The sequence below is a fragment of the Anser cygnoides genome, chromosome 3 (assembly GCF_040182565.1).
Source record: "Anser cygnoides isolate HZ-2024a breed goose chromosome 3, Taihu_goose_T2T_genome, whole genome shotgun sequence".
NCBI lineage: Eukaryota > Metazoa > Chordata > Aves > Anseriformes > Anatidae > Anser > Anser cygnoides.
In genome coordinates, this window is record NC_089875.1 from 73,169 (window position 1) to 92,079 (window position 18,911).

Consider the following 18,911-nt stretch of genomic DNA (forward strand, 5'->3'; position numbering starts at 1 on the left):
AGTTGCCGGCCTGTTCAATTTCAAATTTCTTTTGACTTTTTTACTGTTTGAAGCGGTAATGTTTCTTCACTGATCTGACTTGACGCCGTGATTTTCACCTAGCTGCTCTGAGGGGTCCGGTTGTCTGCATTTTACAAGGTTGTCCGTTAAGCTTTCTTATCACTGCGAGCCTATCTCAACACCGCATTCCTTCCCTCTAAACAACGTAACTCTGCAAAAACAACATTTTTATTCCCACAATTCCCCCCTTTTCTTCTTTATAAACTGTTGATTTTTGCAAAACTTTTCTCTGCGGTGTAATTTGGTAGATCTCTTCCTCTTCTTCACCTTCTTTGCTTTCCATCCCCTCTAATATCATCGCCTTACGTGAGTAAGGTGGTGGCTCCACGGTCATTTGTTTCAACAGCGCAGTTTCAGTGAGCCGCTGTACTAGTCCTTTTACACAGGGGATAATGCAACAACCAAGGGCCGTCAAAACTCCTGCCACTACGATCAAGGATGCAGATACGGACGCCAGGATCCCTTTCCATTTAACGAACCAAAATCCCGAACATCCCGCCAAGGGAGGGCGCGGCCCTAATTACTCTGCTAATTCACTGGCAGGCGCCGGAAGCCCCTGCAACGCCCCGCTTGCTGCGCCACCCTCCGCGCCACTACTGCCGGCCATTGAAGCGCAGCGGCGCTCACTCACCCTCGCACACACGCACCCCCTCCCGCGCCCACCACCCCCACCTCACGGCCGCTGCTCCACCGCCCGCCCCCGCCCTCCCGGGGCTCAACCCGCCGCCCTGGCCCACTCTCGGGCGCTCCGCTCGCAGCCGCGACCCCCGAGCGCCCCGCCGCCGCGTCGCCGGGGCCTCCCAGAGGCCCCTTCGGGCCCCCGCGCGCCCGATTCGCTCGGCCCCGCGCGGAATTTGCATGCCCCGCCCCCGGCACCGCCTCTCCCTCCCCGCGGCTCGCCGCCCGCGTGCCCCGCCCACCGAGCCCCTGCGCCCGACCTCCGCTCCGCGCTGATTGGCGCAGCTCGGCCTCCTCTGGGCGTTCGCCCCGCCCCTTCGCCCGCCCGCCCTCCCTCCCCTCCCCTCCCCTCCGGCGTGATTTGCATGCCCCGCCCCTCTCCCCGGAGCCGCGCCGCCGCCCGCCGCCTCATTGGCCGGGGCCCCGGGCCGCCCGCCCCGGCGGCACCGAGCAGCGCCGCGGGACCTGCGCGCGGCCGGCCGGGCCGGGCCGCTCTCGTCGGCAAGGAAGGCCCGGGCGGCCGGCCCGGCGCGGCGAGCGGGGGAGCGGAGCCGCCGCACGAGGAGGGGCTGCGAGCGCTGAGCGCGCTCGGGCCGGAGGGGAGACGCTTTGTCTGCTCCGGGAGCCGGGAGGAGACGCGACCGGGACGGCGACCCGAGCTGGCCGCGAAGGGGCGTCCGGAACTGGGAAGGACGGCCGGGGGGCGGCTGCTGCTCAGGAACCGGCCGGGCAACCGGACACGCGCGCGGCGGTAGCTTTGCGTGTGCGTACACGCTGTTGTCGTTACTTTCTCTTAATTTGCTGTCCTATTAAACTGTCTTTATCTCAACGCGCACGCTTTACCCACCCCACCCCCGATTCTCCCGCCTTTCCCGGAGGGGGGGGACTCAGGCGGCGAGGAAACGGCTGCGCGGCGCTGAGCTGAGCTGTGCGGCAGGTTGAAGCTCGGCAGCCGGAGAGGCTCCCGCTGCCCCGGCATCGCGGCCAGACCCCGTCGCCTTCCCCTCCCCCGACAGCTGAAGCTGTTCTGTGTTATGTAGCCCCGCTACATAACCTGCTCCCGTAAAGCTGGCAAGCGCCGTGTGCTCGGGGTGCGCGCTACTCCGTGCCCGGGGCGGCACCGGCACCGCGCCTCGGCGGCCCGACCCGGCCGCTGCCGCCCATAGTGCCGGCAAGCCCTGCACGGCACCTCCGCCCTGGGTTCCTCCGAGCCAATCACGGAGCGTTTCCGCCCTGAGTTAAGGCTAGCCGTGACGCCGCTTCCGCCCTGGGTTCCCAGCCAATCCCGGAATGCTCCTGCCCTCACTGACGGCTCGCTCGGACACCGCATCCGCCCTCAGGGTCCAGCCAATCACGGAGCCGTTTTGGCCCTCGGTGAGGGCACGCCCTGACGTCACTTCCGCCCCCGGTTCCCTCCCACGTAACGGGTCTCAAGGCAGTTCGTTCCCTTTAAACAATAACGGAGCGCGGCTGTGCTTCAGAACGATTGCATTTCTTGAAATCTCTAGGAAGCAGTCCGTGAAATGTGATCTCGGACCCTCGCCTTTTAAGCATCAGAGGCAAACGTGCTATCTGTAGATGCTCCTTAGAAGCTAAACTGTCAGTCTGCAATTGTTTTACCTTTACTGCAACTCAGGACCGCACTCGGAGCGCGGACTCAATGCTGTGTGTGCTGTCTCCAGCTAGCTGTCAGGCACACGCTGCTCCACGGAGAAGTCAAATTTCCTCTGAAATTGCTTACCCAAACCAGTATGGGACGCAATAGGAAACTAGGGAGGAAGCAACCTCTCCTCTGCACTCAGAGTCCGTCCTGCCGTCAGCTACAGCATGGGACAGAAACCGTATTATTCAGATGCGGAGGTATCAAAGATGATCCTCTGAAGTCGCATCGGAGAACTTGAGGCTGGGGGCTGGCAGGAAGAAAAGTAACTAATAAGACAAGCCATCCTAAGTCTGTAAAAAAAAAAAAATAGAAAAAAGGAAAAAATAGAAATAGAAAAAAAATAGAAAAAAAAGAAAAAGGTCAGGGGGTGGGAAGGCAGTAAGAATCAGCCTGATAAAAGGTTTACAAATGAGATGAAGAAGAAGAGGAGAAGGGGAGAGATTGTCTATGCAAGGCAAGAGACCCAGGAGGCAAAGGCTGAAGTCTAGGCAGGCAGACTAGAATGTGACGAGGAAACATGCTGGCTTTCTATGAAGAACAGAGCTAGCAGCAAGGAAGTAATAATGCCAGACGAGGGAGACTAGTGCCTTTTCCTTTCACGTGAACATACTCCCTTCACTAGAGCCTACTCCCCTTCAGTATGAAACGAGGACCAACGCTCACAAAATTCAGTTATAAAATAGGAAGCTGCCCTTTGGCAGTCTCTTTCTAAGTGCCCATACCCATCACTTGCTCCTCAAACACTTGCTCATATGTTAGAGAAATGCTCAATCAGTCTTGCTAAAAATACTAGCAGTGAGAGCCTAGACTCATCGCTCCACAAGCGAGTGAAAGCAATCATTCTGCCTCGGTGCAAACATGCAGTATCAGTATGGGACAGACCACTCACAGCCTAGAGCTTCTACTTTCTGTGCTAATTTTTTTTTAGCATATATTCTTAACAGTTGCGATTTGCTATTAGCAATCTATATCAAACATTTGATGTTTAATGGTAGCCTGCAACTCAGCTGCGTTCGGCATGGACAGGAAAGTGCTCATTGGTAGGAACCTCATAAATTGCAAGTTAAGCAGGGAACCTACGTTATAAGACACGTGCAGAAACCGCAGCACCTGAACGTAAGCTAACTCCTTCTCTACGCTGGGTATCAAAAACCAACCCTGAATAACTCTCGACATTGCAGAAGCAAGTCCCAAGAATGTGCCCGTAGAGGAAAAAAAATTGGGATGGCAACAGAATTCATTTCAGAAGAGTCTTTTGAGGCAAGACTTCTTGCAGCCTTCCAGTAACTCACCAACAGAAATACACTTTTGTTATCAAAGATCTCTCTGCATTACAGTTTGCGACGTGCCAGTTTCACACATTTTCTAACCCAAGACCAGCTTCTCGATGCACCCCTCGAACGCAAGAGAACGGATTTAGTCTATGCTGCCTGAACTGTACTTTCCTCGGTCAGAAGGTAACATGGTTCGTTCCGGAAAGCATCATTTTTCAGTAACAACCTTCCCCACAGGGGCCAAACATCACGTTAACCAGCCCAGGAGATACTCATGCTATTTCATACATGACGATAACAGGGCAGATACTTGCTATATTCAATTCCTAAAGCGAGCCTCCTTTGGCAAAAGAAAACGCTATTTATTTATTTATTTAGATTTTTATTTTTTTTTTTTAAACAATGCCGTGGGTTGCTGTTTTCAAAGGCCTCTCTGTCTTCTCTGATGAAGACATCTCTCATGTAATTATGGAAGCTGCAGCTGTTTCCACTGACAAGCTCTCAAAGTCCTGGGCTCACTAACCTGTGACAGCCGTAATATCCAATTGCAGGTGACGGAATATTCTAGTTCTGCTCATTTCCTTTGAGGCCCAGAAAAGCTCATGACAACAGGAGTACCATGAAAGGACCCATAATATTACCTTTATTTTCAGCTTCTTCTAAGTCCTTCTCGTTTGCCAAGAGAATTTCTTCTCTCTGATCAGGTAACAAGTCAGCAAGACGATAATCAATCTCCGCTCTCTGAAAGAGAAAAGTTTCTCAACTGCATCCTTATATGAAGTCCGTGGTGTTTGACATCTGGCTCACTTCAGCTCATTTCTACTGACACATCTTCTCGCCGTCTTGACTCCCTGGATGCTTGGAGCCAGCTGATTTTTTCCAGGACCCATTTGTGTTATAAACCTGTATTTTAAGGCTTGCCACGTGTTCCCAACCTTAAAGAGTGAGCACATACTGTTCTCTCACCTGCTCAGGCTGCAGAGCTGCCAGGGTCCTGCCACCAGCTCGAGCCCTTTCACCCTGCTGCTCTGCTGGAGGGCCTGCCAAAACAAACAAACAAACAAAACACAACCACAAGACACGCAGACAAAGGTTACAGCCCATGTGGGAGGAAACGAACGCTAACCTTTCATCTTCCAACTCTTTACTCAAAGCAGGAAAACAGGTACGGTCCTAATAGACATATCAAAGAAATTCACTGTATGCCAGAACAGGAAAATCTGTATCAGATACCAAAATGCTGCCACGGTCCCCGAGCACAGCCCTTTTCAAGGCATCACGGAGATTCAGCAAGATCATCCAGGTCATAGGGGACAAACAAGCTCGTATCAAAGCTGCACACAGCTTGTATCAAAAAGACTTGACAAAGAGCAAAAGAATACAAGGACGGCTAAATCTCAGGGCGTAGGAGAAAACTGAAAACAGGGAGGCATCCTTTGAAAAAGTTTAATTAGACAACTAACGAAAAGAGAAAAGATTGCAAAACAACACGGGAATGTACAAACAGCGCTGGAAGCCAAAAGCGGCCTGAGTAACAGCTTGCAGAATAGCTGCTCTCTCAACGCCTCTCCCTGTGCACACTGAAGGGTTCCTACAGAAGAAAGGTTTTCTTCTTGGCGTGGATATCAAAGAACCTGTCTCAAACTGAAACGATACAGAACAAGTTTTGAAACAGAAGCAGAAGTAACAAGTCAAAAGGCTCACGCAGCATTTCACTAAGGAGTTCTCAAGTAGCTCACGGATAAGCTACGTTTTCATTTTTAACTCTCTTGAAATTGTCTGTAGGACAGATGACTTGAAATGTGACTAATAGGCCCGGACTTCTATTTCAGAAGCGTCCTACAGAAATTGCCAGAGCAGGAATTCCCACGTTAAGGAAAATAACAGGAGGTAAGAAAAGAACTAGCGGACACTTGATTAAGAAGACTTAATTAAGGAGCGTTAAAACAGCTTTTTAAAGCGAGGTCATACTTTATAAAGTAGAGCGTATTTTCGTGTTCTTTGAAAAAAAGTGACACACGCGAGGAGATAAGAGTTCATTTTAAAAAGGTACCTGACTATTTCAAGCGTGTTTTGGAAGACAGAAGACAAAAGAAAGAATGGGAGTAACCACGTTCCATGGTAGAGGAAGGGTCGCAGTAAGATTTCACCTTTACTTTTGCTGTTCACCATACTTGTAATCGTCTGAGACGTGGGGTTACAAGATGAAAAGCTTTATAGCTGATACAAATTTATTGCAGTAGGACAAAGTGAAAAGCGCTGATATCGCACTTTTTCCCAGAAAGGAACTTCTCGGAAAAGGAGCTAAGTTTCCTGGTGGACGCCAACTTGAACACGAAACAGCAATGTGCCTTTGCTGCAAAAGCAGCTGAGGGTATCCTGGGTGGCATTAGGCAAAGTATTGCCAGCAGGTCAAGAAAGGCGATCCTCCGCCTCTGCTCAGGAACGGTGAGGCCGCACCTGGAGTGCTGGGCCTGGGCCTCCCAGTACAGGAGGGACCTGGACACACTGCAAAGAGTCCAACGGAGGGCCACGAGGACGGTAAGGGACTGAAGCACCTTTCCTATGAGGACAGGCTGGGAGAGCTGGGACCGTTCGGCCTGGAGAAGAGGAGGCTTGGAGGGGATCTCATCGATGTCTGTAAATACACGAAGGGAGGGTGGAAGGAAGACAAAGCCAGACTTTTCTAACTGGTACCCAAGGAACAAAAAAGGAGGCAACAGACACAGGCCGAAACATAGGATGTTCCCCTCCTGTGGTTTCCTGAACATCAGTAAATACTTTTTCGCTGTGAGGGTGACTGAGCACTAGCGTAGGCTGCCCAGGGAGGTCGTGGAGTCACGGTCTTTGTGAGGTTTCAAAACCTGTCTGGACGTGGTCCTGGAAAACCAGATCTGGGTGGCTCTGCTTGAGCAGGGGTGTTGGACCGGGTGACCTCTGGAGGTCCTTCCGACCTCAACCAGCCTGTGATTCCTTTGCAGCCGCTATGCAACCAAATAGCAAGCACAATTCAAAGCAGATAAACGTGAAGAAATGCAGAGGCAAAAGGGGAAATCAGGCCTCGGTACTGCACATAATCCTATGAAAACATCACCCCAATGCTCATCAGCGTCGAAGAGCAACTTACACGTTTAAGCTTTTGGAAAAGGCCTAGGAAAGGCAACAAGAAACATCACCAGTCTGATCAAAACTCAAAGTTAGCCTTGCTATCTCATAAACTGAAGGTTCATTTGCATCTTGGATGCTACACAGAATTTTATTTTTGCCTATCTTAAAAAGGTCACAGTAGAATAAAAACAGTTTCAGCCAAGAGAAACAGGGATCGCCAAACTTTTGGAACAGTTTCTGTAGAAAAGGACTAAGAAAAAACCTTTTTCATGTGACAAAGAGACGATGAGGGAAAAGACGATGTCTCATATCATAGAAGTTGAACAGAGATCGATCACCCGTGTTCTCTTTCCATACAGAAGGCGGGGGCATCAAAAGCTAGCAGGAAGCAAACTTCAACGCTCCTCCTGCCCACAAACACACACAAAATAAAGGAAGCAGTTCTCCACATAGTGCTAGCTCCAGAGTTTACGCACAATACCTAGTTAAGGCTCGTGACTGCTGTGACCCACGGATGCTAAGTGTTTACATGGGTTCAAAGGATATGGCCGATTTTTACAAGAAACACATTAAGCGTTTTTATACTCAAAGGCATTGGCTTGTCTTAAAGTGCAAGTCACAAGTATCGCTCTATACTCGTTCCATTCTGCTAAGACCACCGATCTTTGGTCTGACTTTCTGCGGCCCTTGTTACATTGTCACAGCAACACAGAGGCAGGAAAACATTCCTGCATACGGTAACAAAAGACCGAGTCATTAAAAGAACTTACGACAAAAACCCAAACTACACACTATCTTAGTTCAGCCGTACATTCTATATGCACGCTTTCACCCTGGAATCTTCAATAATAGATGATAACCTCTAAGACTAAAAGCAATACAAATTCTACCCAGTTCTTTGAATGCAAGTCTGATGCAGCAAGTCATCAGCTGGAAGGAACCCGAGCAGAGGATTCAAGATGTTCTATTCCAACATTAAAAGTTACCTTTCAAAAGCCGTTTGTCAAGCAGAGCGTAGTTTCCCATTTGTTGAACAGGCAGGCCTAGCCAAATTTTGACCCTAAACTTCCAGGAAATCTCTACAGCTCCCAATGTACATGTTACTTCCGTACTCACCTGCAGGTTTTACCTCTGAAAAAAAAGTTCCAACTTTCTTCCCTTCCACAACACCTGTGATGACACGACCCGAGATCTTTGGGTGGGTTCCACTTGCAATCACTGCAGAGGTGCCTCCTTGGAGGGCCCACAGAGCTGCTTTCACCTGCGATGAAGGATAGAGCCAGTTCCCGAAAATGCATTTGTTATTTGAATCCCCATGCTCAACACGAATTCTTGCTCCACTTTGATCACTTACGTTTCCCACCTGGGATTTGGTTCCAAACGTCACCGATTGTTGGTCTCCTGGGTAGGATATGTCAGTGAGCTTTGCATCATCGGATCCAGGAGGGCTGTCAAAGAGTCCTGAAATGAATAATAAAAAATTGTTAATGTTACATATCTTCTGTTCCAAAGCTCACCAGGGAAAAATAACTAAAGCCTTTGAGGCTAAAAACCTGTATTCCACTCTACAGGATTCAAAACTTCCACTGAACCCTCCTTTTGTGGAACTGAAAGGATGAAACACTAACATGCAGGCTCAAGATGCGTAACTTCACCGGAATTGTAGCTAGTGTGAGGAAACAGAATATCCACATGCTGAATAGTATCACGTACGCTGGGAAGTACCCACACTTCAGTGAGGTTAGAGAGAAAACCGGAAAGAAGTTTCCAGCTTTTATACGGTTCAGAATCAGGGCTGACACACAAGAGTGCACAACTGAACAAAGGACAGTCCTCTTCACCTAAAATCTCAGATGATATTCCCAAATGCTGTGTTGTACACTGATAAACCGGGCAACTTAGAAATATGTATAAAGGCTAACTATTGAGTTCTGCAAAGAAAGGACACAAGACTATAGACACACACTTATTCATTTTAAATAAATATTGTACTTTTATTTAACTATGTTCTGAGTTGAGCGATACTTCTGTTTACCTAACATGTAAACCCTAAACTCTACCGCCAAACTTCCCAGAAGTTCTATGCGAACAAACACGTCACAGATTAAAGCGCACAAGTGAAGAGTACCTGAACTCTTCCTTTACAGCTTGGGAAGGAAAGGACACTTCTTTCCATAAAGAAGATACCACAGCAAATGAATAAGCTGTGAGGAAATGGGAGCGGTGTTTTCGTTTGTTTTTTATTTTTATTTTTTTATAAGTTGTTTGGACTACCATTTTTGTTATTTTTTTTTCCTGAGGCAGTCATTTCAACTAGAATCAACCATGAAATCCATCTGAAACAGCTGGAAGAAATTGTGGTTATGAAAAGCCAACCTCCTTCCTTCTCGGGGCCTACAATATGGACCAAAGTCCAGAAGCCACCGAAGGAAACACGTCTGGAGATGATAAAAAGAGTACGTGATTTTGTTGATGGCCTGGTGTGAAACTGTACCTACCACCTTCCTCTTTCCAGAAAAGTACCTTCGACATCAACAGGTGACAGACTTCACGGCAGCACAGCTCACAAGACTAGACCACTATCAGCCACACGTCTGGGAGACAGAAAAGCTAGCAAGCTCCAGGTATCTGGAAAGCAATATCCAGGACATGTAAAGTACCCATAAATCACTGAAAGACAGAATCCACTGCCGGAAGAAGCAAACGATTGTAGAATAGCGTTCGGCTTATATGCAGGGAAAGACTATGTATTTAGAATCAGGAGCGTTACTCATGACTATATACAATTCCGAGGAGCTAGCAGAAGTACCGTAGCGTCCACACAGGGCGTGCCTTCCAATCCTTTTACCGGCTTTGTTGCCCTCCTCTGTACGCTTTCAGGGATCTTAACGTTCTTTTTATATTGTAGAGCCCAGAATCGCACACAATATCGAAGGAGAGGCTTCGCCAACGCTAAATACAGTGGGAGAATCACCTCTTTTGACCAGCTGCCTACACTGTGTTTAATATATCCCAAAATGCTAGACGATAACCCGTGCTTCTGAATCCTCTAGCTATCTTCCCAGGGCCCTGAAATTTATTTTGATTGAACACAGACTTCTTGCTGCAACTTTGTTGGTACCCACGTGAAAGAGCAGGAGTAGGGAATAATCTGAAGTTTGAACTAAGCTCGTAAGCTCGCTAGCAATGTCCCTGATCCAAGCCCCAGGCAGGTAGAAAAGCTCTCGGTAAAGATGGTCTGGTCTGCAGATGGGAGCCTCTGTTCCCTTCAGAAGGCAGTCACCTGTGACTATAACCTGGCACTATTTCTTCACAACGCTGGCCTTGATCTCTCGATCACTCTACAATTCCACGAAAGGAATTGCCTCCCAAGTCGTTCTTGACTGACCACAACTAGCGTTCCATAAAGCCCTGCAAGCACTTGTTCATTACTTCTAGGATAATTCTTAAAGCTGAAGCAGGACAAAGTTTTGTCCACAAAGGCCTTCGGGGAGACTTCTGAAAGGAAAACCAGGCCAAACCAAAAAACTAGGAACAGCAAGCGGCGTGTACGTCGGTTTTGCTAACAGAGTAACACTAACGTACTAGAAATTTCCACGTTCTTTGCCCTCTACCTTGAAAGTGTCACCCAATTCTGTCAGTGTTCACCATCAGCTTCTTTTTTTTTTTTTTTTTAAATTTTCACATGGACATCTGAGAAAAACATTTCGAGTCCCCGTCATCGAGGGAGGAGAGGAGAGGAAAAAAAAAGAAAAAGAGAGGGGGGTGGGGAAGAAGCACAGCCATTCCTTTCCTCAGTAATGTGAGCAAAAAGCTCAGGCGCTCGGCAACAACAGAATCATAGAATATCCTGAGTTGGAAGGGACCACCGAGGATCATCGTTAAGGACCACCGAGTCAAACAACGCGCTTTGAAAGACAAAACACAGAAGAACCTGCACGTTATTTAATCTCAGCTGTAGAGTCACGTGTATTTGTACCCGCTCATTTCTTCACCTGCCGGTTTATTGTGCTACAGACGTTACAGAACACACAAACTGCAAGGTTACTCCTACCTTTTGTAACCGATGCGACCTTTGGTAGGGCTAGCCGTCTAAGAGAGCCACCAAAATCCCCTTCACGCCTGGATTTCACCCGGAGGTCGCTGCGACTTACCCGGACAGCTGGGACAGACGGGCTGCTCTTTCTCCTGGGAAACCTGCGACTGCAGCACGCCAGCTGCAGCTTTCCTCCCTTCAGCTGCCGCGCCACCTTCGCTCGGCGACAAACCCCGCGGGGGTCCCAGCGGCGGGGAGCTGCTTCTGCCCTGGTGAGCCGCAGGGAAAGGAGAGAGCCGGCCGTCAGCGCGCGGGGGGAGGAAAACCTCCGAGGCGCAGCCCGACGATCGAGCGCAGCGAGGACCCGCGCCCGGCCGCCGCAGCCCCCACCCCTCCCGGCCCGACGCTCCGGGGAAGCGCCCCCGAAGGCTCTCGCTCGCCTCACCGCCGGCAGCCGCGCTCGCAGCCAGCGGCAACCTGCGCCTCCCGGCGCGCACGGCCCGGCCCCGGCCGCGGCCCCGGCTCGGGGAAAGACCGGCCGCGCGCCACAGAACTACAGCTCCCAGCATGCCGCGGGACGGAGCAGTCCATCCGACCCAGAGGGGAGTCGGCCAAGCGCACGCAGCCGCCCCCCCCCGCGCCGCTTCGCCCCCCTCTCCCCCAGCCCTCCGAAGCCCCGCGCAGTGCAGACCCCGCCGCACGCCCGGTCCGCTCCGCTCCGCTCCGCTCCGGCGCCGCCCCCGCCCCGCACAAGGGCCGTTTCCGCAGAAGCCGCCGACCGCGTGGCGCCCCAACCGCCCGCCGCCTCGCCCCCTCCCGGCCCGGCCCGGCCCGGGGCGGCGCCGACCACCAACCTCGTTGCGGCACCGCGCCGCGGCGGCCCGGCCCGACAGCTTCCGCCCATAGTGCCGGCAAGCCCTGCACGGCACCTCCGCCCTGGGTTCCTCCGAGCCAATCACGGAGCGTTTTCGCCCTGAGTTAAGGCTAGCCGTGACGCCACATCCGCCCTCACGGTCCAGCCAATCACGGCGCCGCTTCCCTGTGGGAAGGCGACCCTGAGGCTGCCGCTGTCCTGCCTTTTTTTTTGTTTGTTTGTTTGTTTATTTTTTTTTAAAGAAGGCGCGGGTGTTCTTGGTCCTCTCTCGTCAAGTCTGTCTGCGAGAAACGTCTCAAATAATTTTCTTGACACACGATCTTCTCTGAGGCTATTTTATTCGCGGTTGCAGTGGCGGGCGTCCTGCCGATCAGGAGCGCATTGCAGTAAGCACAGCATCAACTTTTAGTCCCTGTTCCCCGACACCTGATCCCCTCCCCTGTATGTACCATGTATGTACAATCTTACTTCTTTTTCAACCCTTTAATTTCTCCCTTCTTATTTCCTTTTTTTTTTTTTTTCCCTTTCTTATGTTTCAGGAACCTGTGATCTTTGTTTTACCGTGCCCACGCTGCTCAACCTGTTTTTCCTCAAGCTTCTGCCTTATTTCGGAACAGTGAGGCCGCCTACTGTCCGCTTACCCACGTGGCGTTTCTCCTCATTATGACTGCACAACTACCTCGGAATACAGAAAATTAGTTCTCTACTGCAAAAACACAACTTAGTTTCTCACAGCTCCCTCCTCTCCTTTCCTTACTCCTACTGTTGTTTTTGCACCTCTTCACGTACCGCGCTCTTGAGTTTCTCCAACGTTAAGGCGCAATAGTCTTCTTCGGATGTCACGGGGGATGGGAGGCGTACAACGCCATTATTTTTACAATACCAACAAATAGTTGTTTGAGCCAATTCTGTTCAGGTAACCACGAAGTTAGTTTCTCCCACATGTTTCTAAATGCCCAGGAACTGTCATCTTGAGCTACTCTATGTAGGATCTTTCCCCCCCCACGCCCCCCAGTATACCTTTTTTTCCCCCCAAATATCAGTCAAATTCGTCCCGTTTGATCTACATCTATACAGCAACTAGCATTAATTACAGTGCACGCTCCTCCTTATGAGGTTATTAATGAATCGAATACTATTCGATTCTACGGTACTATTTTTGCAAACTTATCAAACTTATTTTCTAGTTCTTCAGTTATAGCGGAGATATTTACAATAGCTTTTTCTAATTCACCCACCCCTCACCAAGGTAAAAACCACCTTGCAAAGCTGTGAAATACTAGAGAATTTTACTAGAGAATTGTCTGGAGTCCGCTTAATCCTGCGTGTGGTCTCAAGGGGGCTTTGGCTTTGTGGGTCTTCAATAATAGTCACGTTTGGAATTACTGCCTCCAGGGTGCAAGCTCCCTTCCATCCCAGGGGCAACACCTTCCTGGCTTTATTGCCACGTAGCCAGTACCACCTCTCGCCATTTGGGACAGGCCATCCAGGTGCAGGATTCTCACGTCGCATCTGGCACGCGCTATGTATATTAGCGTTCCTGTGGCTACCATATTTGGTGCAGCGTGGATTATTCCCTGCGTGGATAATTCCACACCCAGGGTCAGTACTATCGCCCCCTGAGTTTCTATCAATGTTGTTTAAAAGGCACCTTCGATAACACGGTATATTGTAGCCAGGATTACGCGCAGGGAGCGTGAGAAACACTCCGTAGCCAGTAGCTTAGGCTCAGGCGAGGATCTCAGTGAAGTAGTAATTTATTCGCGATCGCAATGGCACGCGTCCCACAAGCAGGAGCGCGCCTACTAGTCACACAGTATGGTTTGTGTACTTTCTTTCTCGACGACCGGGACCCTCCCCTGTTTCCCCACTGACTGGGTATTCCGGGTTCACAACCTATGCGACGCTTCACAGACACTACGTGGCCTTCAGTTGCCGGCCTGTTCAATTTCAAATTTCTTTTGACTTTTTTACTGTTTGAAGCAGTAATGTTTCTTCACTGATCTGACTTGACGCCGTGATTTTCACCTAGCTGCTCTGAGGAGTCCGGTTGTCTGCATTTTACAAGGTTGTCCGTTAAGCTTTCTTATCACTGCGAGCCTATCTCAACACCGCATTCCTTCCCTCTAAACAACGTAACTCTGCAAAAACAACATTTTTATTCCCACAATTCCCCCCTTTTCTTCTTTATAAATTGTTGATTTTTGCAAAACTTTTCTCTGCGGTGTAATTTGGTAGATCTCTTCCTCTTCTTCACCTTCTTTGCTTTCCATCCCCTCTAATATCATCGCCTTACGTGAGTAAGGTGGTGGCTCCACGGTCATTTCTTTCGATAGTGCAGTTTCAGTGAGCCGCTGTACTAGTCCTTTTACACAGGGGATAATGCAACAACCAAGGGCCGTCAAAACTCCTGATATTACGATCAAGGACGCAGATACGGACGCTAGGATCCCTTTCCATTTACCAAACCAAGATTCCGAACATCCCGCGAAGGAAGGGCCGGTTCCTAATTACTCTGCCAATTCACTGGCAAGGTCGGGAAGCCCTTGCAACGCTCTAGTTACTGTGCCATCTGGGGCAGTATTGTTGGGTATAAAAGTGCAACAATGGTTGCTCAGTATCACACACACACACACACACACACCTCCTTTCTCCGCGATCAACATATCTAATGCTATTCTGTTTTCCCAAGCCATTTTGCTGGTGGCATCTAGTTGTTCAGCGATTTCTCTTATCGCATCCCTTGTATGATTTATGAATATCTGCTGACTATAATAAATACTCTTATTGATTGTTACCCACCAGAACAGCGACTCAAACCCTGCAGCAATGTGATTCCTGGCTTTCTGTTCATCGGGAACTCCTCTAGGCACCCCAACAGAATCTATGTACACTCTATCATCAAATGACATTCCTGAGCCTCTTTTACTTCTTCTGTGTATTTGTGATGTTTCTCTTTCAAATGCCAGGGTGAAGGGTATAGCTAATTGAACAAGTGCAAAAGTGCCTCCCCAATTAGATGGTAGGGTGGACCATAAGATCTTCCCTCTGCAGTACCACCACAGATCTGCCCTGGGGATCTCAAGTCTTGAGCAGTTTCCCATCAGGTCCTTGGTAGCATTCAAGGTCCTTGTGCACAAGGCAAATTCTCCCAGATGCCGGGTAGCGCTCACACCCTGCCGTGAGAGGCAAGCTGCATGGTCACCTGTAGCTGTAGAGAATGCAGGGGGAACCCTGATATTGCTATCACGCAAGGAAGGGAACAGCAAAGAGAGAGACTTACAGGCCTCATTTCCCCAGGCAGTCTTTTCTTGGTACAATGCAATCATACATCGCATCCCCTGGGAATCCCTGGTCCACCCCAATGGGAAGGGCACTATCCGGGCAATCCGTCGTCCCGAGGCACAAGCATAGCAAGTGCTACGGTTGAGACTCTGGACAGCATATTTGACCCATTCTATCCAGGCATTCACATCCCCATACCCTGTTTCAATCTCAAATGTTTGAACTGCCACATTTCAAAGAGAGCCTCCTGTTTTCTCTCCTGTTTTCTCCTTGAGTTTCTCCCTTTCTCTGATGGCAATAGAGGATCGTTTCCATACAGCTGCTCTCAATCTGGCTGTTGGGTGTCTCCCAGTTACTTGTTCTCTCTGCTCAGTTGTCATTGGGCATTTAAATCTCCACAAGCTAACACCTCACAAGCATCAAACATGACAGATTGTGGTACATAATCCTCTGTCACATTCACCCCTATTTTGACGGGGTATCCCATCTTACTATTATCTGGTCATGCCTTTTCCAAGTTGCCAATTGACCAAGGCCTTCTCTGAGGCCTACAGTCACTAGAAACAAAATTAATAGTTGATTTTTCCCGGTCATTATTTTTAACCCTTAGGTTTCCAAATAATTACCAATACAAAGAGTAAGATATATGTACCCTACTACTAGAACAAAAACCCCTTGGGAGCACTTTGATTCGCTATAGGCCAGTCCTTTCTCTCAATCACAAGTCACACTCATTAGTTACCTGTGAAAATAAAAGGTTAGTTTACAACTGTAAGCTTTTATCCTGCTCACAGTCCACTACGAGATTTTTCTCTTCGATTTCAACTTCCAACAAGTCTTCTGTAGGAACAGCTTCCCAGGTACTAGGGTCGACGGATGCCTTCACTCGAGTATAGTGAGTCCAGCCTTTTTGTGCAGTTCTTACGGCTGTTTCAGTGGTTAGTAGTACTTGGAATAGTCCTTCCCATTCAGGCTGGAGTTTTGATTCTTTCCAGGTCCGAATCAGGACCCAATTTCCTGGTTGATGGTGGAGAATGGGGAATTCCAAAGGTGGGGTTTGAGCCAACAACCCACGGGTCCTGAGAGATGACAAAGAAGAGGACAACCCCAGAATACAGTTCTTAGGAAACTTCTCTTGTTTTGAATTGTGGTATCTCATCCCTTCTGCCCAGATAGGGGAATCCGAACAGCATCTCATACGGTGAAATTCCTATATCGTTTCTTGGTGCTGTTTGAACCTGGAGGAGTGCTAAAGGTAATCATTCTACCCAAGGAAGTTGGGTTTCTAACACTAACTTAGTTAATTGCTTCTTTAATGTCTGGTTCATTCACTCTACCTTCCCAGAAGAGGAGGGGTGCCAGGGGGTGTGAAAATTCCATTGAATCTCTAAGGCCTGCATTAGCCCTTGCAGTACTCGTGAAGCGAGATGACTTCCGTGACCTGAATCAATGTTTTCAACTATCCCATATCTAGGGACTATTTGCTCCGGTGATACCTTAGCCACCGTGTTCGCAGTGGCAGATACCGAGGGGAAAGCTTACACCCATCCGGTCAACTAGGACAAACAAGTACTTTAGTCTCCCTACTTTAGGTAACTCGGTAAAGTCTACCTGTATGCTTTGGAAAGGTCAAATCCCTGGCTCCCGTCCCCCTCTAGATGGGTTACGGATGACCTTTTTATTTACCTTTTGACATACGGTACGTCCTCTGCATATTTGCTTCGCTACAGTGTATACTCCTACACAGACATACTTTCTTAGCACAACATCACACATTGCTTGCACCTCCCAGTGACTCTCTTGATGTAAAACAGTTAATATTTGCCTCATTGGTGCTTTATTCAGCATTTCTCTCCCATCAGGGAGTATCCATTTTCCCTCAGACTTCGTGGTGCCTGATTCCTTAAAAAAAAAAAAAAATCTCTCAAAACTTTTTAATTCTTTCTTAGTTTTCAACAATTCCCTGAATCCTCTCTGGATTTATTCTTTGTTTTCCCTCAGACATTAGATGCCTTAAATACCTGACTTCTCCTTCTACATATTGTAATTTCTTTTTCAATACTCCCGAGCCGAATAGCTTGTCAGTAGCTTCCTTCACAACTCTTTTCTCCTGTCCTGACAATAAATGATCATCTACATATTTGTAACAGTAATACCTCCTTGGGAGGTTGTAATTGCTCCAAAATCTGTTCTAGAACTTGCCCAAATAAATTGGTGGCCCTGTAAACCCCTGAGGTAAAACTGTCCATCTGTATTGTTGCTTCCGCCCCCATTTCAGGGTCTTTCCAGTCAGAGGTGAATAGATCTTTGCTCTCAGGGCCTGAGAGCACTCCATTAATAACACTGTTATTCCAGTCTAACAATTTGCTATTTGAATGCCCAATTTCATCATCAAATCCCTTCCCTACAAGTTAGTCCCTGCCTTTGGTACATACAGTAATTGCCCAGTAATCATTTTATCCCCTACTCTCAGCCTGGTATCCCCCAAAAGTGGGGCTGTTATCCCAGCCCCTTCTACCCCCATCACTTTTAGGGTTTCATTAGTTAATTTAATCCCTGATACTTTACAAGCCAGTAATGATCTAGCTGCCCCAGTGTATTGGGTTCACATACCAAGGTTTGGGGAGGGAGAGGGGGGGTGGAGCAGGCTGCCCCCCCCCCCCCCCCCCCCATACTTGGGAAACTGACCAAACATCACAGCAAATATACCAAAACTTCTAGACTGTTACTTAGATAATGCCTTCATCCTCTTTCCCTGCTCATTCAACTTCAAACAGCTCTGTCAAACACTACATACCCCACCTTTAACACCTTCAATAACCCTTTTTAACACTTCTATCTTTCTCCAGCCTGTACTTTCCCATTTTCCTTCTCTCCTCCTTCTTCCACTCTGGATATTCCTATTTGAAACGGCCAGCCTGGCCACACTTCAAAGCCTGTCTTTCCTTGCCTGCTATTCCTTCATCTCTCTTCCTCTCCTTTCCATCCTGGCCCTGACTCCCCCAGATGATTTTCTTCCTCTCTCTCCAACCCTCTGCCTCACTACCTGCTACACTGTCAATACCATTAGTTTCGCTCTCTGCTTTTCCTTCTCATCTCCCCTCCCGATATACACCTCCAGGGCCTCCCGCAGGAGGGCCCCCCACAGTGACTGTTCACTACAACCCCCACCTTCTGGAGCTTTTTCTGTGTATCTTGCCAGGCTTTAATCACAAAATGAACTTTCAAGAGACCTTGGGATACCAGGTCCTTGGGATTCATCCACGAGTACTTTCCCATTCTGACCCCAAATCTCTCATATGATTTCTGTGTTGTGCATTATTATTATTCCAGCCAGGATCAGCAAGGATCCTACTAGTTGTTACCTCACAAAGAAGGACGTACCTATCTCTACTTGGAAACGCATCAGTCCGTAGACTCTGACCCACCTAAAGACCCCTGCAACTGACTGAAGCAAAAACAAAGCACTTACCCCAAACTGCAGCCCAGGCAGAATGAGCTCTCTGATGGGATGCCTGTGACTCAATTACCATTAGGCCCTGCCTGGAACCCAAAGCCAATCACCTGGGAAAGGGGAGGGGCAAAGCACAAGAAAGTAGAAAGCAGAAAGAGAGCAGGAGAAGCAGCAGCTGTTTTTCTTTTCCTTTATTTTTTTCTAGCTTATCTGAACAGCATGCAGAGTGCAGACCGGAGAACTGGCGTCTCTCTAGAAGCAACAATACCAATGCTTTTGCTTCAGCTTTGAATATTGAAATGACAATATGAGAAAGCAAGTTACTGAAGCTAACTGGAATTAGCTCAACTTTTCTTCTGCACAGGAAGAAAAATCTAGCAGCATAACAGATTACACCCCAAAACCAAAATCAATGTAGTAACATCACTCGCAGGAAAAAATGTAGTAAATGATGTAGTAACATCACTCGTGGCCCCGAG

The 18,911-nt window shown here is 48.7% G+C and overlaps 1 protein-coding gene and 1 long non-coding RNA gene across 3 annotated transcripts; one reads left to right on the top strand and one right to left on the bottom strand.

Moving 5' to 3' along the window:
- Window positions 1–4,054: 4,054 nt before the first annotated feature.
- On the bottom strand, window positions 4,055–11,462 carry LOC136790290 (uncharacterized). Of its 2 annotated transcripts, none has more exons than XM_066993274.1 (5): window positions 10,938–11,462; window positions 8,147–8,244; window positions 7,900–8,044; window positions 4,642–4,715; window positions 4,055–4,416 (listed from the first exon to the last, which is right to left on the bottom strand). In XM_066993274.1, the coding sequence occupies exons 1-5, from the start codon at window positions 11,386–11,388 to the stop codon at window positions 4,276–4,278; spliced, it is 909 nt and encodes a 302-aa protein (XP_066849375.1). In that variant the 5' UTR covers window positions 11,389–11,462; the 3' UTR covers window positions 4,055–4,275. The 2 variants fall into 2 exon arrangements, with proteins under 2 accessions (XP_066849375.1, XP_066849374.1); XM_066993273.1 differs by having other exon boundaries at window positions 8,138–8,244; window positions 10,938–11,456.
- Window positions 11,463–11,732: 270 nt separating this feature from the next.
- LOC136790297 (uncharacterized) lies at window positions 11,733–14,519 on the top strand. The gene is made up of 2 exons (XR_010829884.1): window positions 11,733–12,079; window positions 12,233–14,519. It is a non-coding gene; the product is annotated as an uncharacterized lncRNA (long non-coding RNA).
- The last annotated feature ends 4,392 nt before the right edge of the window (window positions 14,520–18,911 follow it).

Excerpts from the sequence above, each read along its gene's own strand:
- LOC136790290 (XM_066993273.1), bottom strand. The coding sequence starts at position 11,388 with ATGCTGGGAGCTGTAGTTCTGTGGCGCGCGGCCGGTCTTTCCCCGAGC. Across the intron at positions 8,045-8,137 it reads CCAAATCCCAGGTGGGAAAC|GTGAAAGCAGCTCTGTGGGC; the intron begins GTAAGTGATCAA and ends CCTTCATCGCAG. Across the intron at positions 4,417-4,641 it reads CAGCTCTGCAGCCTGAGCAG|AGAGCGGAGATTGATTATCG; the intron begins GTGAGAGAACAG and ends TTTCTCTTTCAG.